The 27,765-nt window shown below is 29.9% G+C and overlaps 2 protein-coding genes across 8 annotated transcripts; one reads left to right on the top strand and one right to left on the bottom strand.

Moving 5' to 3' along the window:
- Nucleotides 1-9,972: 9,972 nt before the first annotated feature.
- On the bottom strand, nucleotides 9,973-15,784 carry NUDT9 (nudix hydrolase homolog 9). Of its 6 annotated transcripts, none has more exons than XR_016517384.1 (9): nucleotides 15,599-15,784; nucleotides 15,452-15,526; nucleotides 15,318-15,374; nucleotides 14,713-14,795; nucleotides 14,136-14,194; nucleotides 11,830-11,978; nucleotides 11,386-11,523; nucleotides 10,944-11,214; nucleotides 9,973-10,510 (listed from the first exon to the last, which is right to left on the bottom strand). XR_016517384.1 is itself a non-coding variant. In XM_068623771.2 (9 exons), the coding sequence occupies exons 1-9, from the start codon at nucleotides 15,782-15,784 to the stop codon at nucleotides 10,415-10,417; spliced, it is 1,002 nt and encodes a 333-aa protein (XP_068479872.1). In that variant the 3' UTR covers nucleotides 9,973-10,414. The 6 variants fall into 6 exon arrangements, 5 of the variants coding, with proteins under 5 accessions (XP_068479872.1, XP_090153481.1, XP_090153483.1 ...); XM_068623771.2 differs by having other exon boundaries at nucleotides 10,944-11,102; XM_090297355.1 differs by having other exon boundaries at nucleotides 10,944-11,102; nucleotides 15,452-15,784.
- Nucleotides 15,785-15,894: 110 nt separating this feature from the next.
- LOC137819910 (Pentatricopeptide repeat (PPR) superfamily protein) lies at nucleotides 15,895-18,936 on the top strand. 2 transcript variants are annotated; one of them, XM_068623769.2, is made up of 4 exons: nucleotides 15,895-17,714; nucleotides 18,326-18,475; nucleotides 18,571-18,684; nucleotides 18,775-18,936. In XM_068623769.2, exon 1 carries the CDS (start codon nucleotides 15,895-15,897, stop codon nucleotides 17,395-17,397), a length of 1,503 nt encoding a protein of 500 aa, XP_068479870.1. In that variant the 3' UTR covers nucleotides 17,398-17,714; nucleotides 18,326-18,475; nucleotides 18,571-18,684; nucleotides 18,775-18,936. The 2 variants fall into 2 exon arrangements, with proteins under 2 accessions (XP_068479870.1, XP_068479871.1); XM_068623770.2 differs by having other exon boundaries at nucleotides 18,567-18,684.
- The last annotated feature ends 8,829 nt before the right edge of the window (nucleotides 18,937-27,765 follow it).

Genomic DNA, 27,765 nt, shown 5'->3' with positions numbered 1-27,765 from the left:
AGAGCTATGACCCATGCTAACTCTTATTATATAATTAATAATAATTCAGCCATTTAAAAATTAGGTCAATAATGGGCATCGCAATATTCCTTTATAAATTTTCAGGTACTGAAGCACATGGTGGAACTCGTTCAGCGTGCAATGCAGGCAAAACTATAATCACCCTAACACAGGTGATTAATTTTTAAAATCCCACTCATTTTTTTAGTGAATTATTTTCTTTAATATTTTTTATTTAAAGAACAAATTTGAAGTTTGCTTTAAAAATTTTAATCTAACTATGATATATGGCTCCACATTGCATACTATCCCAGAAATTAAATAAATCGAATTGTAAAACTTATTTTTAATATTTAATAGGGATTCTTTAAAAAGTAATATGGATTTAAATTTTAAATATTATATACACACACTAATTAGAATTTCAAGTATTCAAGTTTATTTAGAAAACTTCGACATCTCTTTACAAAAAGTTCTTAAGTTATCTCTTTAGTTAATTTCTAGGATTGTAATGTATTTTCACATTTTTTTTCTCCTATAAAAAATGTAGTTTAGAAGATAACACAAATTAGAATAATATGAGTAAGTTTTTATTTTTCTCGTATATTTAGTTTCTCTCATTTTTTTTTGTATGCATGAGCTTCTACTACTTGAGGCTTGTTAGAATTATTTATGAGAGTTTAGGTTTATAATAATGTGTTTTGTTTGTGAATTGGAGGTTTTTTGAAGCAAGTTAGGATTTTGCTCTCTCAATTGTTTGGCTTTTGTTTTCTATTATGAACACATTATCGAAGATAAGGGAAGTTAATTGAATTACTTCACTTCAAGTTAATTTGGAATGTTGGTGTTTGAAAATGGAGTGTATAAGTATCTCTAAGTATGAAATTAATTTGGTGTTTATGTATGAACTATTTTGGTTAGGTGTTGAAATTGAGTTTTGAGCATTCAAAATGAGTTAGAAATATTTCTTAATAGTTTGATATGGAAAACAAGTATATATAGAAATTTGTTTGAAGTTGAGTTGGTTAGTATTTTGTAAACTTATTTTATTGTGTTATAAATAATGTTTTTAGTTGTTGAATTTTGAATTTTTTAGTATTTTTGTTGAAGTTAAAAGTTTTCACTAGATCAAAAGTGAAAGTGAGTAAGTCTCTTTTCTTTATGAGAATTTTTGCACAAATAAAAATCAAAGCAAAATGAATCTATTTCATTTGAAAGATTATTGCTCAAATGAAGAGTTCTCAAAAAATCCAAAATCAAAATGAGATTTTCGATGTTGTTTTCACTTAAATATCATATTGTCACTCAAGCGATGGTGATCATCACCTACAAGATGATGATTATCACTTAAGTAATGTTTTTATGTTGTATAAGAGATAGTTAGATGATATTTTTTTGTGATATATGATTTATATACACATAAATGTTAATATTAAATTGATATAAGTTGCTTATATTTCCCTTTTATAAGTGATTTTTTTTATAAGTGATGTTTTTTTTTTTGTGACCTTCTTGTGAGTGTTTTATTCTTTTTAAGAACATTGTGATGAAAATATCCAAGTATATTAGTCTACTATTAAACATAAGATTCATTAAAAAAGTAAATGTGGTGATGATAAAAAAAAAAATATTACAACCTTTAAGTGTTACTCGTTAAGAAAAGAATATATACTATATTTCTTTGAACCTAATAAAGTAAATTAATGCTATCAAGAAGTAACAAGTGGTTAGAGGTATAATATCAGAATAAATGTAACTTTCAAGTTATTCAACATCAATAATAACTTATTGATTCACGATAACTATCATGTAACATTAAAAACATGTAATAACAAATATTTTTCATCTCTTTTATTCTCTTTACTGTAACATTAATAAACCTTTCCATCTATTCATCTATTACAATATATAATAGAGATTATTCCTTTTAAAATTATTAAAAAAAATATATAACAATATCCAGTAGAAATTTCATATTTTAACATAACTGATATTCATATTTTCTTAACATTCATGGCCCAACCTTAAAAAAATCTTTAAAAAAGTATTAGGTTTATATCTGTACCGATGGAAAAAACACGCGAAAGCAACACAAATCAACTGTAAAAAATAAACAACACAGAATTTAACGTGGTTCGGTCACTAAATTACAACCTACTCCCACGAATAACTAATTATGTTTTCATTCTATTTATTATAATTTTATTATAAATATAAATATTTCTGAAATAGAAATTATATAGATGACACAATAATTAAGTTCACTCACTAAACTAAAATATGTTTATAGTAAACCCAATCCAATTTATCTGTCTTTAACATATACTTTAATATATATATATATATATATATATATATATATATATATATATATAACAGATTATTTGAACCGGCAAAGACTGAAAAAATGCAGTGTTGATGTGAGATTGTAACTGTATATCCTTGCCTGCCCAACAGACAAAAAAAATAAAAAATAAATAAATAAATAACCGTCGGTTGTCTGGATTCCGTCTGAGAGAATATTGCCTTAATTTTTGCAAATAACATCTATTCAGAGGATTTGCACACAAGATAAGGAGGCATCACATGTATACATAAAATCTCCCATAATTATTGTGTCTCCCAAAAATTAATTCCTTCAATAATCTATCTTTCAACCCTTATTATCAACTCACATGTGTCTTATCTTGTGTTTCTCAATATAATCAAACAACATAATTTATTTTATTCACACTTGTTGGAAATCGGATAAAGTAGGAAAATGTTGCAATTTAAAATCATTATAATTTTAAATGACAAGTTATGGGTATACGACAAAATGGTGATATTTACACACTTTTGTTTAATTAGGTTAATTAATTGAAATTATGTTAATTAATTGAAGTTCTGTAATGTAAAATAATATAATTGTACATAATTTTACTTGCAGTATTTTACATTTATACAACTTCAGTTTGGTAATGAAAGAAAATAAGTTTAATGCATGAAAGATTTTAATATTTTTTATATTGTTGCATATTTATAAATTTAAAAAAAAATATTTTTGTGTGTATATTATTTTAAAGAGAGTGAAAAAATTTATATTTATAATAATATGTTAATTGTAATTGTTGGCAGATTACTATATGTAAATTTGTACGAGTTAGTTAAATGATATGTAAGTATGGTAAATGAGAATATAAGAAAACGAAATGTATTTTTTTTAGTAGAAAATTTTATTTATAAATGATGACACACTATTGTCAATACGAGCAATTATTCATATTGTGACTATATTTTTATGGTAAGAGCACTTATTTTGTTTGTTTTCATCCGGGTCATCCATTTTGTTATGCATCACATGAAAACATATTTTTTGCGACATCCAACATATTTGTTACTTCCACCATGACACCTCCATCACCATATCGCCCACTTTCACCATCACATTGTTATCAACCATCAATGTCTTTATAAGGGTTTGATAATCCACCACCGGATCAAAACCAACCGGAACCTACTAACGATAGTCAATAACAAACCAAACTTATGCCTCCACGACAACCACAAAGATAGAGAAGAAGACTACCATATGACACCTCTTCCCATAGATAGTCCATTTTAATTTATGTAATCAAAACAATCTCACTATTTACATGAATGTTCATTATTTTATGTTATTTCATTATTTTTGTTTTATTAAATTTAATCATACAAATTTCTCTAATTCAAACAATAAAAAAAGACGACATAATTACACAAATAATAAACTTCACAAGTAATATATATTTTAGAAAACCTAATCGCTTTGTGTCATCAAATTATTCAACCAAAAATTTTATAAACCAATAACTTAAAACAAATTCTTGATTTTTTTTTATAAAAAACTTAACCTAATTCTTGAATTTAAAAAAAAAAACATAAATAAATAACCAAAACTAAAGTTGTGCACGAGAGTGCAGTTGATTAACATAGTTAAACACAATTGTGCAAATGTCACACGATTTCAACACAAATTCGTGTATCACGACCACAACTTCGTCTTTATGAGCAATTTCGCTTACGAGTTCAAATGAGTTAATCCAAATCGATAAAAAAAGTTTTTTTTTACCTAAATTAATAATAATAATTTTAAATTACAATATTTTTTACTTTAAACCCCTTCCTTTTTCAATTTACTTATTTTATTTGTAAATGTGTATAACTAAAAGTAAAATATAGCTAGTAATTCTAAATAATTATCATGATAGAAGAAATATCTTTTATAATTGTTAGAAAAATACCCTCAAAATTCTGTAGAACCCCCCTTTTTTTACAAGTATATGCAGGGATTAATAAATAAAGAGTTTCAATTTTTTTAATCACTAATAAACTTTATGAGACGAATTATGTCATGTCAAGCACTTTACTTTTAACAAAAGCATTATTATTTGTTGCCTAAGGAGAATCCAAATTATGTTATATTTATCAGCCCCATATGTCTATTGCACATGGATTGCTGCATTATCTTTATATATGTGGATCACAATATTATAGTACTATTTTATACATTATTCAAAAGTATTCTAAAAATTTCGTCTTGGAAGAAAAGTAAAATTTAACAAATAATTATTTTCATTAAAAAAGCACTTTAGAACGATTTAATGTGGATTTTAATTCATTAATCATATATCACTTTTTATTTTATTTTTCTCATTAAAATGAAAAAAATCTCAAATTTTCTTATTATAAAGTATAAATGTTTGTCAACAATACATTATTAATTTGAGTAGTGATACATTTATTTTCTCAACCAAAGTTTTGGATTTAAAGATTTCAAATAAAAAAATATAATTAAAAATATCTATTGAAAATAAAAATAATCTATCAAATTTAAAAAAAGTCGTACTAGTACACCAATAAGATACCGTATTAATCATATTTTTGAAATATTGTATTGTGCGCGTGATTGTTGGTAGTTGTATTGATAAACTAATACTATAAAATTGAGATTTATTTTGGTCTTCCCATAATTAATAAATTTTTGAAAAAAAGTACTATGAAAGTATAAAAAAATAGTCTACTGAAGGAAAAAAAAGTATATTATATGATTAAATGTTTCTAAATATCCTAAAAAAATATTTTTACTAATATATTTTCTTATTACATAATTAATTATATGAATAAAATAGTGTGTCATTTTCAGTGAAGAAGTTGGGCACTTTTGCTGATATTGATCATCGATGTCCTCTTTTAAAAAACTTCAACGTAAAAATTATTAAGGTTGACATTTGAAATGCAAATTTCTACAGGAAGTGCATTTATATTATGCCAACACCGTTCAGTTTCACACACGGAGTACGTAAAAACGTGAATCACGGTCCAATCTTTAGCATGAAACAAAACTACGTTAGTTTTGTTCAATACAAGGATTAAAAAATTTCATAAAACTAAAAGAGTTGACATTTTTAAAGACTAACATGCATTTAATTAAAGGTTAAATAAAACAACAACCAAAAACAAATGAGAGAAGATAAAACCTCGCATCCACAGTGTCGCAAGAAAGCATCCCAGGAAAATCCAAAGAAAACCAAGGATCTGTTTTATGACTATGTTAGTGTTCATGTTCTTGGTGGAAGTGGAATCTAAGTAAGAATGAAATGAATGTATAAAACACTAATGGATCAGGAGGGAACATAACAACACCAAGACAAAACAAGCATGTTCTGTTTAGAAGGGTTGGTGGAAAACGAGAAAGAGAAAAGTTTAAATTTTGAATCATACAAATAAAATTAAAATTATGAATTTTTAGTTTCATAAGTTAATTTTTCCCAGATTTTTTTTTTTAATTTATTTATTTTTCTTTACTTCTGTTCTTGTTAGTTCGAGGTTTGTTGAAATCTGAATGAACTCCTAGTGGTCTCCCTTCAAATTTTAGTGATTCAACTTTTAGGAAACGAGAGACTCTTCCCGTGGTGATGATACTCCGACGCTCAAGTTAGTAAGACACAAAATATAATGAGTATATGATAAAATATGAATTGAGAGTACTCCCTGTATTGTGTATTAGATCATCCTGTATGTAGAATGTAATCTGGTATATATAGACCGAGTTGTAACCTAGTCTTATAACCTCTCCAAGTGATATAAGATAAGTGTATCATGTAACACTGTGTAAAAGATAGATCTCCTTATTGATATTTCCTCTAATATATATTGGTCATATTCTACGTAACATAGTCCGATTTGATCTTTATTGAACCATTAAAGGTGATTAAGTTTAATTAACACATGATACTTAATGTACGAATGTCCTCTGTCATTAAAAATCGGATCACTATTCATATACCATACGTTGGATCCAGGCTCATCATTCTACAGATTCAAAAATATCATTTAATAAATAAATATAAAATGTATTAAAAAGTTAAGCCTAAATAACTTTAAAAAATTTCATATTAAAACTAATTAATTCGTGAATCTAATTTAAATTACACTTATTTATATATTATAAATTAACTTTATTTATATATTATAAATTTGGTCGATCTAAAATGTTCAACAAGACAAACGATCAAATATTACAAAATGGTGGTAAGTGAAAGTGGCGCGTGAATGAAGAACTTTATAATTGCAAGTCCACTCCATTTGGTAGTTGGAAATTGCATCAAATATAGCAAGAAAACAAAACCGAGAGATGTATTAATTTAATGGTTCTCTTTGATGTGCATCAGAACAGCAAAATTATTAAACACGATTGTTATTTAGTTACATTAATTCAATATTCAAAACAGTGTTGAATTAGGTTGTTAGAATTGTAGTAAATCTCTTCTAGAAAACAGTATATGGAGAGTAGGTGTTTTGATAATAGGTTTCTGTATGATGGGTGTGTGAAGAGTTCAGTTTCTCTCATTTCTTGAATATTAAATGGTAGTAGGACCCTGTTACTATAACCATCATCATCAATTCTTAGGGGTAAAAATTTATGACTTTATTCACATAGTGGGTTTTGGTATTTCCTTCTTGTAGTATTGTCTAAAGATCACATTAAAGTTTTGGTTTGACGTGAAATGAAAGTTGACCCAATTTTATATTCGGGGTCGTTGACCATTGACTCAAACAAATATTGAGCATGACCTGACATACCAGTTTATTCTACTCTGCCAATATGCCAGAATAATCCATAGGGTATTTTTTAAAGTATAGCATCTGTAAAATCGTTCCATTATAGAACTCTTCGTGGTATATAAGATGATGATTAGGTTTTATCTGAGTTTTAAAGTGAAGATAACGCTTAGAATCTGTTCATATCAGCATCATGCACTCACCATTAATACAGACAGCATAACAACTTCTGGCTGTATGAGTCAGAAACTGTGGTGGTGCCATGTCACGAGGAAAATTTACTAGATTGGTAGGGATAATTACAAAGTATTAGGTGAGATTACATACACATTCAAGCTGGACAAATTTTAACTTTATGAAAATCTACCAGAATAATTACATTAAGTATATAAAGGAAACTTTTGGCTGAGTGATCATTGTAAAGATGAGAAAAATAGTTTTAGAATAGAATTAATATTATTAAAATGATATTTAAATATTTTATTGTTAAAGTTAAAAGAGGATATAAATAGAATTTCAGTTATTAAGTTTCATTTTAAAAGAACTATTATTTTTCTAAAAAGTCATTTTTCATTTCTTTTGCCTTTTTTTTTTTATAATTTTGACCTTCTCGCTCATTAGTTTGACGATCGGAATCCACTATTGGACTTCTATCAGTGAACTCTACAAGATTGTCCAATCAAAATCTTAGATAGAGTAAGTTCATTCTTGGCTCTTTTTCTTGAGTTAGTTTTGATCTAGTTAGGTTTGTCTTTAGTTTAATCTTGCATGTGATGCTTTTATTTTCAGAAGTAGTCTATGTTAGCTTAGGATCCTAGTGGTATAGTTAGATTTATGATCAGGACTCTTCAGGTTAAGTGACCTTTAAGCTTGTGGTAGATTTGGAGCTCTTATTAAGTATATGCTCAAGTTTAGGTAAGAGAAGCTAGTTTTAAATTTCCAATAGAACCTTAGGCTAAAAGATCTGAATATGGGGTGACGTTGTCACCAGTTTCAAATTTTCTTGCAGGATTGTTTATTTTAAGAGTAAAGTAATATATTGATCGAAAGGGTTGATTTTGAATATAATATAGTGATTTTTAAGGTGAATAAGTTAATGAAAATGTTGTGATTGAGAATTGAAAGTGTTTGAATGGTAATATAAATGAGTTGAATTGTATTTGAATAGTCTATTGAAGTAATTAAGATGTCATGTTTGATTTAGAAAGCTAATATGAGTAGGAACTATCAATGTAATGTGTAAGTTTATAAATTTATGAATTGAATAAAATGTTGGTTTTGAATTTAAGCAGGTTTATGCAGAAATTTTCTGCATATCTCGCTCAAACGAGAATAAAATGGAAAGATAGGATGCTATCGGGTCCATTCTCGCCCAAGCGAGACCTAGGATAAAATTTTGGGTGCTTTCAGGTTGAATCTCGCTCAAGTGAGAGAATATTTGCTTAAGAGAGACCTCAAGCGAGCAAATTCTCGCTCAAGCTAGACTCTCTGTAAAAGAAAACTAAACTTTTTATATTTGTTTTTAAAATGTTGGTTTATTTATTTCTGTATAGTTTTACTTATAAATTTTCTAAAACTTTTATTTTATGTATATTTAATTGATTTTTTTAATTATATATTTATATGATTAGTAAATGAATTGTTGTGTGTTTTCGAAATTCTAAACTTTGGTATTTTTTAATTGTTTGATGTTGGATATTGTGAGATTCAGAATATGAATTTTATTCAAGACATAGTATTTTCAGGAAAGAAAATACCGTGTTAAGATTTTTAGGATGTGCATTGACTATGGATTCATGTAGAAGGAGATATCCTGACTCTCCTGAGATAATGAAATCATATAGATGAAGTTATTTAGGTGTTGAGAGTCGAAAAAAGATCATATGAATGAGTAAGTTGTTTGAAAGATAACTAACTTGACCTGTTATACGAGTTAACCTTGTCATACTAGGAGAGAAATGATATTGAGATTATTCATGCACATAGCTGTTTGAATTTCCCAGTGATATAGTATGACAAGTGCATATATCTGAGTTTAAGTCAATACACGAGTCTTCCGGAAGTAAAGTGTTTATGTGTTGTGAGTCAGTAGAAGTCTGACATGTAAAAGATGAATTATGAATTTTAATTGACACTTATGGTTTGAGAAATTGTATGAGACTTGAATTATGTTTATTAATTTGAAATTGAAATTATATAGAAATCTTTATATAGCTAACTTACCCTTTGTTTTGTATTTGTTTTCTCTAATCTGTGATGATCGTGTTAATTTACACGAGAACCGATGAAATTGCAAGTAATAGAGCTTCTCAATTAGCAGCCAAAAGAACAAATGTCCTTATTCTAAATGTTTTGTTTGTATTCTTTTGTGTATATATTAAAATTCCCAAGAAAAATGATATATTTTGAGATAGAATATTAGATAATAATATATGTTCATATATAAGTTAGATATTAGTTGTTTTACTTTTATTTTATTATATATGGATATATGGGTAAAAAGTAGAGATGTTACGGTAGTTTTCTCCCTATATTAGTACCTACCATACCTAGTGAAACTTTAAGCCAAATGAACTTTTTGTATTGTATGTGCGAATTGGAACAATTCGACCTAACCATGAATATGCAATAGTTAGAAGAAAGAGATAAATCGTCAGTTCTACAACTATTTTTAACGATCAGCTAAGGTCACGGTGCCATCTGATGGATAGGCATGAAGAATCAGAGTTGGCACTTCACGATGAAGAATCAGAGAAAAAGAAACAGGTTTTAAGAAAAGCAAAAAATTGATCGAGTAAAAAAATCTCAATCTTAAAAGGGCTCGACTTTACAGATATATTAAATTATTCAACAATAAAATTGCAGCATTTTCTAAATAAAAGCAAAGTATCAGATAAAAAGAATCACCATGAAGTATCACATATACGTCCAATCAGAAAATTACACACGTTCAACGGAGATCAATAAGCAGAGTGAGACTTTTCGCGGAGGGTGGCATTGGGAAGAGGCCACTCATAAATAATATATTACAAAGTGGTCAGTGAAGTAATGCCATTCATTATACTTGATATGCTATGAAATATAAATAGCATCAGATTTGCCAGTTTATTTTATTTGGGTATGAATTGAATAGGAGTAGTAGTTACGTATATCATCCGTGTATCATTCCGTTGCAAGATTTGAGCTCGGTTAAATCATATTTCTTTCATTGGGTGGAGAAGCAGAAAGACAATGTCAGCATCAAACTACATCACTAGTGAAAAATCTTACAAGACATGTAGTACAACTGTGCAACACCATGCTTGTCAACTGTGAGCGCTACAAACTTCCATCAAGTAATCTTTCTGGTGTCTACCATCAGTTTATAGAGAGCAAATCCCCCTCGATGGCAGCCAGGCATCCTAGAAGTCATGTTTTCTACTTCATCCTGAAAGATAGAAAATCAGAGTCATGCTTCAAAGACTAAAAGGTTGGTCGATGTCAATATAGGCATTAAATTTAGAAACGTAGACTAGCTACTATGGATAAAATATCAGGTATTTATGTTCCAACAGATTCTATTATAACCCAGAGGAAGAAATATCACTAAGCGTTTAGTTCTAAATAATTAGAGATATGTCATTATCATCATATCACCTATCAGGGGGCTTCCTCTGAAATCTGAACCCACAATCATTTTAATGGGCCTTCTGTCGCATAAGAAAAAAAAAATGACCATGCTCATATCTCTTACTAATGCCACTAACAAAAAAATGCAATGTCCTTAAATGGAAACATCCAAAAAATAAAGTGTAAATAATCACAATTATTATTAAGAATGGATTTCATGCCAACAAAATAAGAACAAGTTTTAGATTCACCATTGGAACGGCATATAGCTGAGTCGATTCATAGCCATCTTGTGCGCTAGAATAAAACTGCTGAACTTCCTTTGAATCAAGACTACAGTTGATAAAGAAAAATGCAGCCGGTCTCACATTCAAATTCCTGCGAGATATACCAATGAAAGTAGGGATGCTCTACACGACAAACGCTCAAAATTAGATACTGAATCTTTGAGCATATTCAATCCCATTTTAAAAGGAAAAGGAAGCACGAGATTAAGATTAGCAAAGCATACTGAAATTTTATCTGCAATCAATGCACACAGAAAAGGTGTATCACAAAAACCAAAACATATAAATCACAAAGTCTACTAAAGCTAGCATATTAGGTGTCTCTTTAGTTCAGTCACTTATAAAGGTAAAAGCCATGTATATTGTGTCCTCTCAGTCATCTTAAAGTAGGAATTATTAAACTTACAAGGGATGAAGCTGGCACTCCAATTTCTTCAACTACTTCGCGAACTATGCTGTCAAACATCTCCTGCGAAACCTTGATGTTAATAGATTCTGCTAACTCCTTGATATATTGATGTGATGTTATACCAATTTCTTGAGGCTGTCAATCATCAATAAAGAAAAATAAATGTATAGCCAAGTCTACACATATCAACAGGAAAAAATTACGTGCTTTTATTCAGTAATAAATTAATCATTGAATAGAAGATAATACGGTAAAGTAAAAAAGTGCAGAAAACAAGATGGTAGAAAATAAGGAACACATATCATGACAAATAAATGCATCACACAGAAAAACCAAATTAAAGACTTATTTTAGAACTGTGCGTTCCAGATTTATTGTAGAAAAAAAATGTACTATTGCAACACTAGATTGTTGCAACAAAAAGGTTTCACCATTTAATACCTCAGGATGGCCTCCAGGGAAAACAAAATGTCCAGGAAATTCACCAACATTATTACTTCGTTGTAATACAAGTATTTTGTTGTCTTTTGTTTCCACCACTGCACCATTTCCTAGAGGGCTGGAGGTGTTCTGACAAAGAACGGAATCATCTGGGGAGAAGGATGTAGGTAAAAGATTATGACAAATAAATCAATACCAATTCAACAGCAAAGAAATGATGGAAGAGGAGGAGGCAGAACCAGAAGGAACATAAAAGCTTAGCAATTTTGGTCTATATAATTCCATCAATTATTGTTTAATAATATTTAATCAAAGAGATAAAATCAAACAATCAATGCATCCAAACCTAGGATGGAATTAACATGTTTGAACAGTGTTTGATAAAAGCTGTGTATACTTTGTGACTTTGACCCTGAAAACCCATGGATAAAATACAAATATACAAAGCATCTGACCTCTGACATAAGTACATTTTCTTCCTACAACTAATCATAAATGAACTTCTCTATCTTCCGTCAGTGACTAGCAAGTTATTTCTTAATGAACACAATGAACTCATGAAACAAGTAATACGTGATATTGCCCCTTCTTTATTATTCTCATGGTTCGCAAAATCTATGGAATGACATGACAATCGAGGTAAAAAAAAATATTACATCCTCTACCCTTTTCCAATTAAAAATGGAACACAACAAATGCAAACAAGGCACAAAGGAGGAAGGAAGGACCTATAACAGTTATGATTTGGATGAAGATTGTGCTTCCTACAGGAGTCCAATGTTCTGGGGATAGCTATATGGTGATGATATGCTCAAGTTCCAAATGAGAAATGATTAAAGGATCTAGCTATATGTCCCCTACTTGGGAATACATAGAAGAGTGGTGATAATCATATTTTCAGACATAAAGGGAAACTCCACTGTATCCAAACTGAAAAACAGAAGAGAGATGCCCAACTGCTGCCTAAGGTGGGCAAAAAATCCAAATTGCCAAATCCAATTCATAATTATCCAAATCCATATTACTTTTAATTCATTTAAATGAATTTATTTCAAATCCAAATACACATTTTTGGATTTTAAGTCTAATCTATTTAATTGGATATGGATTAATTATAGATTATATACATTTTTGGATTATCCAAAATGGATTTTGGGTTGGATTTTGACTTAACCCGGACCCAGGTTGAGTTGAGACAATCCAGGCCAAGATTGAGCTAAGACTGCCCCAACCCATGTTGAGTCAACTCAGGCCCAAGTCGAGCCGAGTCGGTTCGGGCCAAAGTCGAGCCGAGATGGTCAAGACCCAAGTCGAGCCGAGTCAACACGAGCCCAAGTCGACCTGAGTGGGCCAGAGCCCAAGTCGAGTCGGCACTTGGACAAGGTCAAGTCGACCCAAGCCCATGTCGAGTCGAGTTGACCCGGGTTCATGTCGAGCCAAGTCGGTCCGAGCAAATGTTGAGTCGAGTTGCCCCAGGCCCATGTCGATCCAAGACGACCCGCGTTCATGTCGAGCCAAATTGGCCCGGGCCCATGTCGATCCGAATCGCTCTGGGACCATATTGATCCGAGTTGGCCCAGGCCATATCGATCCGATTCAGCCCAGGCCATATCGATCCGATTCAGCCTAGGCCGATGTCGAGTTGAGTCAGTCAAGATCGAAGTCAAGACAAGTCGGCTCGGGCCCATGTGTAGCCGAGTCGACACAGGCCGATGTTGAGCCGAGTCAGCCCGAGTCGATCTCGAGCTAAGTCGGCTCGGGCCGTGTCGAGCAAAGTTGGCCCTGTCGATGTCAAGTCGAGTCGACCCGAACCTATGTCGAGTCGAGTGGGCCAAAGTCCATGTCGAGACGAGTGGGCCCAGGCCCATGTCAAGCTTTGTCGGTCAGGATCCAGATCGAGATGAATTTAATCTAATTGACAAAGTGGATTTAATCTAATCGACAAAGTGAATTTAATCTAGATTTAATATATTTTAAATGGATTTGAAAAAATCTAAAAAAAATTGATCTAGTTAAAATGGATATCAATTTTAAATCCAATCCATTTATTGGATCTAGATTGGATTTTGAAAAATCCAATCCATGACCACCCCTACTGCTGTCTTAGATTTTCATTAACTCAGCATTGATCTACTTCCCCTTGCTCCCATCCAGATAATTTTATGGGACATCAGAGCAGCTTCATTTTGAAAGACATGTGTCACATACACATTGCCCTATGTTCAGGTGCTAACAGTGTAAGCTCATAGGATAAGAAAAAATAATAGTATGGGAGTTAACAAGGTGGAAAATTGTAATAATTTTACCTTCCGATTGAACCAAGAACCTTTCCCACAAAGGACTTAAATTTGTCCCCACAAAAGTCCTGGAAGCAAGTTTAACCAATAATTAATAAATAGAGGGAACTAAAACTGATAGGCAAAAATACAGGAGAGAACAGCAATAAGAATTAACTGTGCTTAAAGGATGCATTGCAGAGATATCCTCCAATGGTTTCAAACAAACACTAAAGATAACTGACTGTCCAAGCAATAACATGTCAACGGATACAATATACACTATGAAATTGTTTAATACATCAGTATGTTTTCTCAGCCAAGACCACCAATACATAGAAATTTAATTTGAAAATACACAAGTTTCTGACTAATTTACCAAATATGATAAACTATTCTCAACCTACCAGCTATAAAGGGATAAAGGCATATTAGAGGTCATGAATATGAACAATGAGAAAGATACAAATAAAGATCATTAAAATATCCAAATGAAAACTGAAACTAATTAATTTTTAATTCAAGATTATAGAATAATTATCATCCTATCAATATCACTACCCATGCTAAACAGAAAACATACATTTAAAAGAGGCTGAGGTCACACCTATAATCCGTCAAACCTAGGTGGAGGCATAAACGTGGTTCTCGGTCGGATCCATCTCCTGCGTCCAGAACACACCCTCCATACTGTAATAATTGCAACAAAAAAAAAAAAAGGATAGACACGCTCTGTAAGGGACAGTCCTTGACAAAGTCAATCGACAGGGCCTCAAACTTCACTCTAGCTACAAGATCACCTCTCAGATACATAACATTACGTGAAAACAATAAAGGACTAAAGTGAAAGAGATTGAAGTAATCGTGCAATATAAACATGGATTGATAAACATGCCATCACCCCAAGAGCCACATGTTCCTTCATATAGCATTATCGATTATTAAACATTAAAGCCTGTATTGTTCATCCGATTCACACCATAACAGTATCAAGACACCAAATACGGGGCATCAACCAGGCAAACACACATGAACAAGAACAAGAACAAAAAAAAATTATTCTTAGTTAATATCTTCAGAACTTCAGCAACCGGAATCCAACTAAAATATTCTTAGTATCACTTGCATGTAAGGTTATTAATTACCAATGCCAAGTGTTATGACTTCAATTTCGGTGAACTAATTTGAGAGAAGGTAAGAGTATCTCATTACCCTGAACTTCTTTCCATTGAACAGTGAATTATTCTTCAGACTTCTCTGTTCCCATATCTGCACAACGGAAACAGAAGATAAGCGCAAGAGGAAACGATAGCAGAAGAAAACGAACATAAACGAATGCGATCCACCTCGGAAATCGTGTCTTCCAAGCTGACGTCAGAGCGGGGGATGCGGTCGTAAGCGTCGCTGAATGCCACGGAAACCTGCAAAAACAGAAAATGTTGGTTAGTGAGAGGCGTTTGAGGGGAATGATGAGGATTGAGAGCGGAGCTAGCCTGTGAAGGTGAAAGGCCTGAAGGAGTCGACACAAGCAGCGAGAAGGAAGAAGGGTCCACGGTGGTTGCATCTTTCTCCATCGCAACGTCGACGATGCCTTGCCGAAGGGCTTGGTCCAGAGCTAAAGGGCCTACTGAGAGGTAACATTGGGTTTTAATTTGGGCCACTGTTGGGTTGTAATCCATGTAAGAGTAAAGCCCAATTGCAAAGCCTTAAACTTATTACATGAAGCGACCCGAACCTGTGATTCAGTTCTTGTTTTCCAGAAAAACCATTTCCCTTCACAAATTTAAAAATGTTGGTGAGGCGTTTCTCAGGTAAATCGCCGTTGAATTGCGCTCTTTCCTCAACCGTAATCCGGCACTGTTTCTCAAGCTCCAATGAAAACGATGACGTGCGGAAAGTGTTCGGCATACTGAGCAGCACCTCCACGCCGGAGCAGCTGAAACAATCCCTCAAAGCAAGCGGTGTTTTCCTCTCCAATGAATTGATCGATCAAGTTCTCAAGAGGGTTCGCTTCAGCCACGGGAACCCCTCCCAAACCCTTGAGTTTTTCCGTTACACCGGAAGAAGGAAAGGGTTTTACCACACTGCGTTTTCCCTCGATACCATGCTCTACATTCTCGGTAGAAGCCGCATGTTTGGTCACGTTTGGGACCTCTTAATCGAATGCCGTCGAAAAGACCAAACGGCCATAACGGCTCGCACCGTTATGGTCGTGTTGGGCAGAGTTGCCAAAGTGTGTTCCGTTCGACAAACGGTGGACTCGTTTAGAAAGTTCAGGAAGCTGGTGGCTGAGTTTGATACTAATTGTTTCAATGCTCTGTTGAGAACGCTGTGTCAGGAGAAGAGCATGACGGATGCAAGAAACGTTTACCATAGTTTGAAGCATCGGTTTCGCCCAAATTTACAGACTTTTAACATTCTTCTTTCCGGGTGGAAGACCCCTGAGGATGCTGATGGGTTCTTTAAGGAGATGAAGGAAATGGGAGTGACACCTGATGTTGTTACATACAATAGTTTGGTGGATGTATACTGCAAGGGGAGGGAAATTGAGAAGGCTTATAAGGTGCTTGATGAAATGCGTGACCGGGATTTGTCGCCGGATGTGATCACGTATACATGTATCATTGGTGGATTGGGGTTGATTGGGCAGCCTGATAAAGCTAGAGGTGTTTTGAAGGAGATGAAGGAGTATGGGTGTTACCCTGATGCTGCAGCCTACAATGCTGCCATCAGGAATTTCTGCATTGCAAAGAGGCTTGGTGATGCTCATGGTTTGGTGAAGGAGATGGTGAGCATGGGTTTGTGTCCGAATGCAACTACTTACAATTTGTTCTTTCGGGTATTTTACTGGTCCAATGATTTGCATAGCTCTTGGATCATGTACAAGAGGATGATGGTTGAGGGGTGCCTTCCGAATACGCAGTCTTGTATGTTCTTGATAAGGTTGTTTAGGAAGCATGAGAAGGTGGAGATGGCGCTGCAGTTATGGGAGAACATGGTGGAAAAGGGTTTTGGGTCGTATACCTTGGTTTCTGACGTGCTGTTTGACTTGCTTTGTGATATGGGGAAGTTGGAAGAAGCAGAGAAGTGCTTCTTGGAGATGATCGAGAAGGGGCAGAAGCCGAGTAATGTGTCGTTTAGAAGAATTAAGGTTCTAATGGAACTAGCGAATAGACATGAGGCCCTTGAGAGCTTGACGCAGAAAATGTCCATATTTGGGCGACCACTCCAATTGCATCAAAGTTCAGTGAGCCAAACCGAGACACCGGATTCTCTCTTTACTAATAGTTAGAACTGATTGTGGCAAAATGAAAGGAAGATCGGGGGTCTTAAATCTGTTACAGAAGCTGTAGGAACATCCGGATATGACTTTTAGAATTAGTTCGAGACGTGTGCAAAGATAAGAGAGTTTAACAGTTATTAAGGTGGGAGTCAGTATAGCAAAGATTACACATTCTATGTACCGGGAGGTAATTCGCTCCATGGAGCATTCTGAAAGGCACGCTTAGTGACACTGAAAGGAGTGAACTGCGTGCGTTGTTGACAAAGCAGAACCATGCTGGAGAAACGATGCTTTATGTTGCTGCTGAATATGGTTATTTTGATATGGTAAGGGAGATGATTCAATAATATGGATCTTGCTGGTGTTGGAATTAAGGCAAGGAATGGTTTTAATGCACTCCACACTGCTGCCAAACAAGGCGATTTAGTTATGCCTTCAATATGACTTTCTATACTTGTTCTTCTGTGGTGTGTGATCTTCAGAGGGAATCTCAATTGTGTTTCTTTTGAGATTCCTTGAATTTTTGGTAAACGGGTAACCCTGGATTGTAACCCGCCCTGTAATCCATGCTAAATAAGTGTAGTTACTAGGTTTTGGATACCCTTTTGTTCTACAGTCTGGGACTATAGCCAAACCAATTAATAATTCTTAGATGTAACTAATAATTCTTCAGATGGATTCAAAATCTGAAGAATCGCTTTTTTATTTTTACTGCTTTTTGGAATGTGAGTCAGTTTATTGGACTGCAATTTAGTTTAGGCCTTTGGGGTAAAATAACGGGATTTCATTGAATCATTTTGATTAAGACTCTTTGTATCTGTTGTTATCTAAAAGAAATTTTAATCTCTCTTCTGTCTGTGAATGTTGGTCATATTGATCTTTTCTTGGTTTTTTATTATTATTTTCGTGTTTGGAATAACAATTTTCCCTCTTGCAGATATGGTGAAGATCCTAATGGAGGCTCATTCTGAGTTATCAATGACATCCATTCAACACCACAGCATTGCACTGCTGCATTACAAGGGCAGCACTCAACTTATAATTAACAAATCTTGACCTGGAAGGAATAAAATAAAATATATTCAAAGTAAACGTACTTTTAATATGTAATTTTCATATAAAGTTAATAGAGTTCATTTTTCAAACGTTTCAATATAACCTTGTTTCTGCTTTTGGAGGAAGAAACGTTGAAGGTGATGATCTGACCACAGAGTTGGGAGGTAGAAGCTCTCCTTGCCCCTATTAAGTTTCGCCACCTCATATCATGCTTTGTTTCCAAGAGCTTGGACAGTTTAGGTTGGTACCTTCATTTATATTAATCAGTTCTTCCTTTACTAAATGTATAGGCTTTTGAATTATGTTTAATATCTGGCTTCTTATTTTCAGGTGAGCAAGACCCAGAACTAAAAATATCTTGTTGGCAACGGTCCCCATTCATAAAGCAAGAGAACCGCTTTTGTTTATACATTGTGTAATATCTTTAACTATTGTTACTTAAAGTTGTATGTAAACGAATAGAATGGTCAATTTTCTTGCACTATTGTTTGATATTTTTCTTTTCCTTTTCTTGCACTACTTTCTACAGTTTAGTTTATTTAGAGGAAAACTTTATTGGATTTTTCTTTGTTTATGTCAAATTAGTGCAAAATCTACTATAATGTCGTCTTGCATGAACTAACGATTCATCAGGTTTGTTTCAATGATAAATAAACTTTATCTCACTGATGTTTTTTACATACCCATTATTTTCTTTCAATCTTATTTCTGCATCTAAACTCACGTCTTATCTTCATTTTGAACTGATTTTTTCTTCAACTTATTGCCTTATGTATAGGACTGAAACAAAAACAAAAGAGAATATTTGTTTAATTAACATGCTTGGACTGTAAATTCTTGATAAACTTTCTGCACGTCACTCTATTATTCATTTTGTTGTTGTTAAACCAAGTTATAACCTTAAAAATATTGATCTTTGGCATTTCCGAATGCGTCACCATTGACCAAGAGATTGAACACTTTGAAAAATATTATCCTTACATTTTTTCTAATAAAATCTACATTTGTGATACCTTTCATCAAGCCAATCTGAGAAAACTTACTTTTACCTTGAGTATTCACATGCCTTAAAGCCTTTTGATTTGTTGCACATTGATATACTTGTTGTTTCTTATGATTAATAATTTGAAACTCGTAATTACATAGTTAATTAATATCTTTCATTGTGTTATATGTGTGGTCTCAGTGTTTACTGCTATAACGTTGACGTGATATAGACATTGTATGTCTTGTATGTTTTGCATATCATCTAGTCACTATGTGCTTAGTCACTTTGGACATTTTGGATAGTATTATGATCTCTTGAGAGCTTCATGATCTTGCTCTTTATACAAACACTTAATTTAAGGAAGATGGGATTAGATAATCAAAACTTACTATTATTTGTTGTTTATCAAAGTTATAGACTGTCTTGATAACTACATAGAATCATACAATTTATGATAAGTCATTTATTTGTATACTTTTATGTATATTTTAGACCGGATTTATAAATTCTTTTGTTCTTGGTTGGAAGAAATAATAAATTATTATATCATATAAAAATAGACTTTAAAAATAAAATATGACAATTGGTTGTGAATAAATGAGACTAATAAAATAAAGTTATTTTTTCATAGTTATGTAATATTATTTTATATTTATATAATTGTGAATTAACTGCCTTATTCTATATTTTGTATTATGATCCTATATGAAAGTATAAATTATTACATGTGCGGTTTAACTGTTATAAATAGAATAAGGAATCTTAGTTTTATTATTATTTTGTGCATAATAATGTTATATTGTAAAACTCATGTATTTGGAAAAAAATGACGTTATATTACTTATGTAAATTAAATAAAAAAATTATTTAACATGGTTGTATTTTTTTAAATAGTGGTCTCAAAAGAAATTTTTCCTAACAAATTTTGCCGTGAGATATTAAATTGTTACTGTTGTTTTAAAAGTAAAGAAAAATCGTCCCATTTTTTTTTTAATAATAATATATTTTTTCACTTAATAGAGTAAAGAAAGACCAGAAATTTAAAATACCACTATCAAAGATTTTATAAAAAAAAATTAAAAAAGACCATAACTTTGAAATCGCTTCATGAGGTACAAATTAAGTATTTTTTTCCCAAAACACTATCTCTTTTTCTTCTCTCTTTCAGAAACGCTACCATAATCAAAACTTATTTGCGTGTAGTATAAAGAATGGTTAATTTATATCGATATAAATGAAAACTACTTTAAATTCACTTTTTAATAAATAATTTTAAGACAGAATTCACCTTTAAAGATAAAATTCTTAAATATATACATATATAACATAAAATATATAAAATTGAATAACGATTATTTAATTATATTCTTTTCATATGGTTTATTTATTTTTTACACTCCTCATTCATTTTTCTTTCAATTGAATTTAGAATATCCCATATTTGAAATGTGAATCTAATTGAGATGTCAAATAGTATAATGATATATAAAATAAAAAAAATTTATAAAAAAAAGATAAAAAATAAAATACAGAGAAACATTAGGTGTGGATATCACTAACTTTTTGAAAATTTACTTATAAATAGAAATATTTTATACAGTGAAACATTTGAAATTATTTTAACTATAATTTTTTTCTAAACTTACCTTCATTTTAATGAGATGAAAAATATGAATAAGATAGATAATTTTAATGTCATTTTCATCCTTGTATTGAATAGCTAAGAATGTGTTTGAATATCACGTTCCCTTTCATTTTCCGGAGTTATGAAGATGTGTATTGATGTAAATGACCTTACATATGGATTTTTGCTTAATATATACCTTACACTTCAACTTGCTAAAGAACTTTTAATTTCATGCATATGCATTTAAATAATCTCTTTCCTCTTCTCTAATTTGTAACAACCCAATCATCAATATTTAATACTCTTAGATATTATTGTATTCTTTAAAAGAAATCAAATTTGGTTTTGATTCTTATAAAAAAAACTATTTCTTTTCTATTTCTCTAAATTTGAAAATTATCACTTTTTTATTGTTAAGGATAAAAAGTTAAATGATCATTCGAACTTATGCATACCGGTATTGCAATATAGTGATTATGTGTTTTCCTAAGAAAATTATGATCAATAAAATAAATATTATTTATTTATTTTTAAATAAATATTAGGGACTTGAATTTTTGGGTTAATGAAAATTAAAGTGAAATATTTTATAAAGACTAAAATCAAAATTCATCTATATTAAATATTTATTCGAAATTTTATACAAGTGGAAACAAATAAAAAAGTTGTAAAAAATAAAATTAAACTTACTAATTTGATAGGAAATACAGACATATTTAGGAATATTTTATATATTTAAGAATTGAAGAAATGATTTTTTAGCTATTCAAAAAATACAATAAAATATAACCTTCAATAATGATTTTAAAACTTCTTATCCTGATTATTTTAAAACTTTTTTTACACAATAATTGATTAATGTTATATAAAATGTTTCTTCTATTACCATAAGTTTCACAAGGATACTGGCTGAAAAATTAACTATTTTTATTTAAAAAGTATTTTAGAAAGCGTTGGAAATAAACGCATTTCTTAATTAACAACTTTTTTCTTGAAAATCAAGAATTTTGTGTCGAATAATTTTATTTATTTTTAGTCCTGAAGACATTTTAAATAACACTTTAAAAAATAAAATAAAGTAATTAATTTAGATAATGTTCCTAAGATAAAAATAAATAAATAAGTCAAGAAAAAATTGATAAAGACAAAAAAACAAAATTCATTATCGAATAAGTTTTTTAAGTTGTTTATATAGTATATCTTTTTAACAAATTTATCTCACTATTTTTCTCTCTCTATTCATTCAAATGGTTAAAAAAATAAATATCATATGTAATTTATAGGACATTATTATTTTTATAACTTAAAGGATTTTTTGGATTCATTAAATTTTATAATTTTAAACGCGTGACATTATTTTAAGTTGGGTTGCCACGAACTTAGATCAATATGGTAGTTAAAAAGTCTGAAATAATTCAAACAAACAAATAATATTAGTTCAAGTAAAAATAAAAAATATATAAATTTGATGACTTGAAGTTTTATTTTATTTACTTTATTAACTTGTAAATTTTAGGGATTTAGTTATTATATTTTAACTCAACCTTTTTTTCATCATCTAAAGTAAAAATTCATAAACCAATTTCTAATTAATTAATTATTTTTATTATTTTAATAATGAATTTGATTATTTGATACTAACTAGTCACATCATAATTAATAAGACTAGTTGAGTTCAGATTTAAGATCTAAATTAAGAAAGTTTGATCTAAACGGATTATGTTGATAAATTCAAATAGCAATACCATGAATCTAATTTGAACCAACAATATAAAGAAGATTTTAAGATCTTATATCATAGAGAATTTAATTTACGGATATATGATATGGGGGCACATTCCCTTAATATTTCTAATATTGTTATGGCTAGGTTGTCTTTAATTAGGGTTTAGGTTGTCTTTAATTAGGCTTCATTTGTTTCCAATTTTGTTTCTTTTTTCTAAAATTATTATCTCGACAAAATGAGAAGAAAAGGACGAGTGGATGGGTTTGATAGGGTAAATTTTGAGTGTTGAAAATTGAGATTTTGTATTCATATTAGAAAAATAAATAAACCATTGGTATCCAAAATCCACCAAATAGTAAAGAAAAATTATTTAAAATCCTATTGTGTTTTTTATTATTTTGTACTAAGAAAACTACTTATACCTCCACTTACATAGTTGAACGTAATTGGGTGTAGGAAATTAGAAATTGTAAAAATCGTGTTATCAATCGTGTAAATATTTTGACTATTAAAATATTTGTTTTTTTAATGATAAAAAGAAGTTCGGTCATAATCTAACTCACTCGCAACCTATTTAACCTAAATGTTTTAGTGTAAAAAGATATTATTTATAATTATTCATTTATTTTGAATCAGCAGTTTTATGTTTGAATTCTACCAAACACAAACATTTCTCATTTTTTTCTATCAACAAAGAATTAAATCAATTAAAAAAATATTTTAAGGTACTTCAATCTTTATAAAAAAAAATTTAACTAGCTTACATACAATTCTACAACGCAACAAATTATTAACTTAGCTTGGTTAACCAAACACCAATATTGTCACACCTTACTTTTCAAAACTAGATTACTTGTAAAGTAAGAATGATTCATTTACACATTACAATAAATGTGAAAAAAACATAAGTTTCTCATATTTATATAGTAAGATTTATAGACCTATTCATATTGTTGGACTAATTAAGTTACATTTGATACTATTTTTAATATGAAATAAGTGGTTTTACTTTGCTTTGCCTAAAATGTATTGTTTCCCCACTTATGTTCCTATACTAACTATAGAGGTGACATAATGAGTGAAGTTATAGTTATGTTAACATGAGTCTATCTAATAAAATGTGAAGCTATTGCACACCAAGCTTTTAAGTTTAAATTATATAGACATAAACATTTTTAGTGGGATTGGGTCATGAATCTAACCCACATGGATCTAAATTATAATTTTATGTGATAAACATCCTTTAATTTTACTTGACTTCGAGTTCAAAAAATGCAAAGATTTATACAAGGAAAAAAATCTTACAATTTTTCATTACTCAATTTATTTTCGTCATGTTAACTCTCTTATTGAGTAACATGTTCCTTTCCTTTCATTTATCTCCAAAGTAAAAAAGAAAAAAACATGTAAATAAAAAAATAATAATTTCCACATAATGCATCACCAATGAAATTAAATGATTAAAAACTATTATAAAAATTAACAAACATATATTACACACTGATAAAAAAAAAAATCTTCCAACACTATGAATATATAGATGTAAATAAAGTTGATAAGTGACAAAATCATTAAATAAAAACTAAATATAAAATAATTTATAATTATTATATTGAAAATTAAATATTATTTTTAAAATTAAAAAAATTATTAATATATTAGTTTCTATTATTAATAAATAATTTATAAATTAATATATAATTAGTTATCAATGTTTTAATTATCAATTATTTAAATATATTGGTAGTTAAAATTATGATATTTAATTAGATATTAATTCAAAAATTATTTACTAATAATAGAAACTAATTTAGATATTAATAATTTTTTAAGTTTTAAAATAATATTTAATTTAATTAATATAATAATTAATTCTTTTAAAAAGTTTAATTTATTTTTATTTAATGATTGTATTGTAGTGACAGAATATTTCTGTTTTTGGACAAAAGATTAGTTCTCATCAGTGCATTAATTTAAGTATACATCATTTTAACTTGAAGCATTGGAGACATATATATCCACTCTTGTCTAGTGAAAAATCTGAAAGCACAGAGAAGAACCAGCCATCTGTAGTGTTCTGGACCTCATGAGATCAACAAGTGGCATTTAGTTGACACAAATCATGTGATGTATTAATTTCTAGAGTTTCCCCTTTTTGCTTCAATGAAAAAGACCTTTTACTTCTATACCAATAACTAACAAAATCATTTTCTAGGGTTCAAGTTTTTTTATCCAACACAGATTACATCAGAAACTAATTTTCTTTGTAGCATTATGATTGTCATTAGTCACTGATTCAGAACAAAATATGTAATTTTTTCTGGACTTTGAATCTTTTACCAGAACTCACTGTGTCCCATTATTCTTAATTAGCTTCACGTTTGTGTTCCTTTTTGCGAACATTTACTCAAACATTTATTGTCTTGTTGGGTCACTCTGGGTGGCTTCTTCAAACCCCTATTGATTGGACACCCTACTACTGTTCAACCCTTTATGTAACATTTTGTCTTGTTGCACCAACAAACTCAGCAAAACTTATAATGTGCCTGCATCAGTTGTTTTATTGTAAAAAACAACCATTTTTAAAAAAATATCATGTGCCTATATTATTCTTTGGTATATGTGTGTGAGATTGTTATGATTTTAAATATATACAGTTGGAAGTTTTGGAAGTTTCAGCATCCCATTAGAGGTGATTGATAAAATAATTAGTGATTAAGTATTAGGTAATACATTTTAATTATGATTTAAATTTTAATCCGATCTAATAATAAAAGTTTCATGATAATCATATAAATAAATATAAATTTAAAAAAAAATTGAAAAAAACGTTAAAATGTCTTTTAAGTTCACAAGGATAAGAAACAAAAAAGTTAAAAAAAATGCAAACATCATTTCAAGAAAGAGAAAAAAAAATAAACCGACCGATAAAAATACAATCGTTATCTTAGTTACAAATTGAGAATAAAATATATTATTTTTGTCATGCAAACATAGAGTATGATGATGCTATGACTTTCAATCAGCATTTATGGTTGTTGTGTCACTGTTGCTGCATATCCTAAGAGGAAGACCGAGAGAGCATGAACTCAACCAAAAAAAAATGGACCACACTGAAAGTTACCATTTTATATACTATATAGCTAGCTGTCCTCTGCTATGCATATCGTAATTTATTTTTTCTTTTAAGAAGGACCACAGAAAACATGCACCTAACTTTCGACAACACTTTTTCTTTCTACCCTAAATATGACACTTCAATTTCTTCCTTAACGACAGAAACATTCTTGTATGCAGCAGGGCCATATTCATCTCATTACGAAAAAAAATTTCAAGTCTATACACTATTTTGTTAACAGATAATGAATTTGATAATTTTTTTGGCACAGCTTAACAAAGAACTAGAGAAGGTCAAATTATATAAAATGCATGCAGATATAACAGGCAATGTATATATATATATATATATATATATATATATATATATATATATATATATATAATAACTCTCCAAAGCACATAGTAGTTTGATGAAGTTAATTAAAACGGTTGGAACTTGATGAAGCCATGGTGTTTGGAAAATTGAAAACCTAACACTTGTAGTTGTGAGTTTCAAGTATGAAATTATGGGATGGATGCTTCTAGAAAATTATTGAATGTCTATTATTAAGGTTAATTTTTGCTTCAGTGACAGCCCACAGACTGGGCTCCTGTTTTTTTATATTCCAATTTATTGTGTTTCTGAATAAAAAACCTTCTTAGTATAAGAAAACTATATAAGAAAATGATAAAAAGAATGAAAATATATTTTTTAATTTATTTATATAATTTAAAAAATATATAAAAGTGTATGGAGATTTTCTCTCTCCCAATTATAAAATACTTAATCAGAATTTTATCATTATTAAATTAATTACATATAATCACATACAATCATTATTTATAATATCTTTAATTGGTTGTCAAAATAGTGTATAATTATCAAAATGAATTTTTTCTTTCATATAATACAAGTTTTTAAAAATTTTAATGGGACGAATTTAAAGTTTTCATTATACCATTTATATCTTGGATATTTGGCTACATTGAGCTCTAACAACCGTATTATTGTTTCCATGCATTATGCAAGATCCTTCTAGGTAAGCTATATAGCCGAAAATTTAGATGGAATAATTATTGTTTTGACTTTTGATTTTCTCTCTCTTTTAATTTAAACTCTTCTTTTGATATAAACTAATATTTTGATAGCTCCTCTATAACAAATTAATAATTACATAATAACAATATCAAATATTTATATTATTATAATAAAATTTTCAAATAGTAATATATAAAATAAAAATTATTAAAATATCTTACTCATTGTTAAAACTTTGAATAATTGAAATTTTAACGAGTAAGATAGAGAATGTACCTAAACCCGATAGAATTAACTCCAAGAACAAATTTACAATATATGATGTACTGTAAATTAACTATAACTTTTATATCGGTTATTTTAACTATTTTATATCGGTTAATACATTGAAATAGATGTTTTTAATGTAGAAAGTAGGAGAATTTCAACATATAACTAATGTAAAATGTAAGTTTATAATTATTTGTAAAGGTAACTAATGTTGAATGAGTCACTTTTTACAACTATTGTAACGTTATTTAATGGATATAAAATGTGATGGCTTTTTAAATAAATATAGTATTCTTGAAATTCCCCCATCAAATGAAGAATCATGTTGATAAACTTGATATCTAGATATGAAAAAATGTTAATAATAATTAAACTCTCTAGACCTAAAAGAATTGTCACAATAATAAACTTCTCATATCTATAATGTCTTAAATCTCAAAACCTAAAAAGGAGAGAAACGATAATTTAAAATAATAAAGAATTATAAATTAGAGTGTGCAAGCGAATTCAAGTTATGAAGATATAATAGTAAAATATAGGATATTAGTTGCTTATTATATGGGTTGTTACTA

This window comes from Phaseolus vulgaris, chromosome 11 (genome assembly GCF_051622355.1).
Source record: "Phaseolus vulgaris cultivar YP4 chromosome 11, ASM5162235v1, whole genome shotgun sequence".
NCBI classification, from domain to species: Eukaryota; Viridiplantae; Streptophyta; class Magnoliopsida; order Fabales; family Fabaceae; genus Phaseolus; species Phaseolus vulgaris.
Note: the sequence above shows the minus strand (reverse complement) of the source record. Positions and strands in the feature narration are given on the sequence as shown.

Bases quoted from the DNA above. Each gene is read 5' to 3' on its own strand.
- NUDT9 (XM_090297355.1), bottom strand. From the start codon at position 15,784: ATGGATTACAACCCAACAGTGGCCCAAATTAAAACCCAATGTTACCTC. The intron at 11,524-11,829 runs GTATTAAATGGT...GATGATTGACAG, and splicing joins TCCCTGGAGGCCATCCTGAG to CCTCAAGAAATTGGTATAAC. The intron at 11,103-11,385 runs GTAAGTTTAATA...TTTGTCGTGTAG, and splicing joins GAGTGCCAGCTTCATCCCTT to AGCATCCCTACTTTCATTGG.
- LOC137819910 (XM_068623769.2), top strand. From the start codon at position 15,895: ATGTTGGTGAGGCGTTTCTCAGGTAAATCGCCGTTGAATTGCGCTCTT.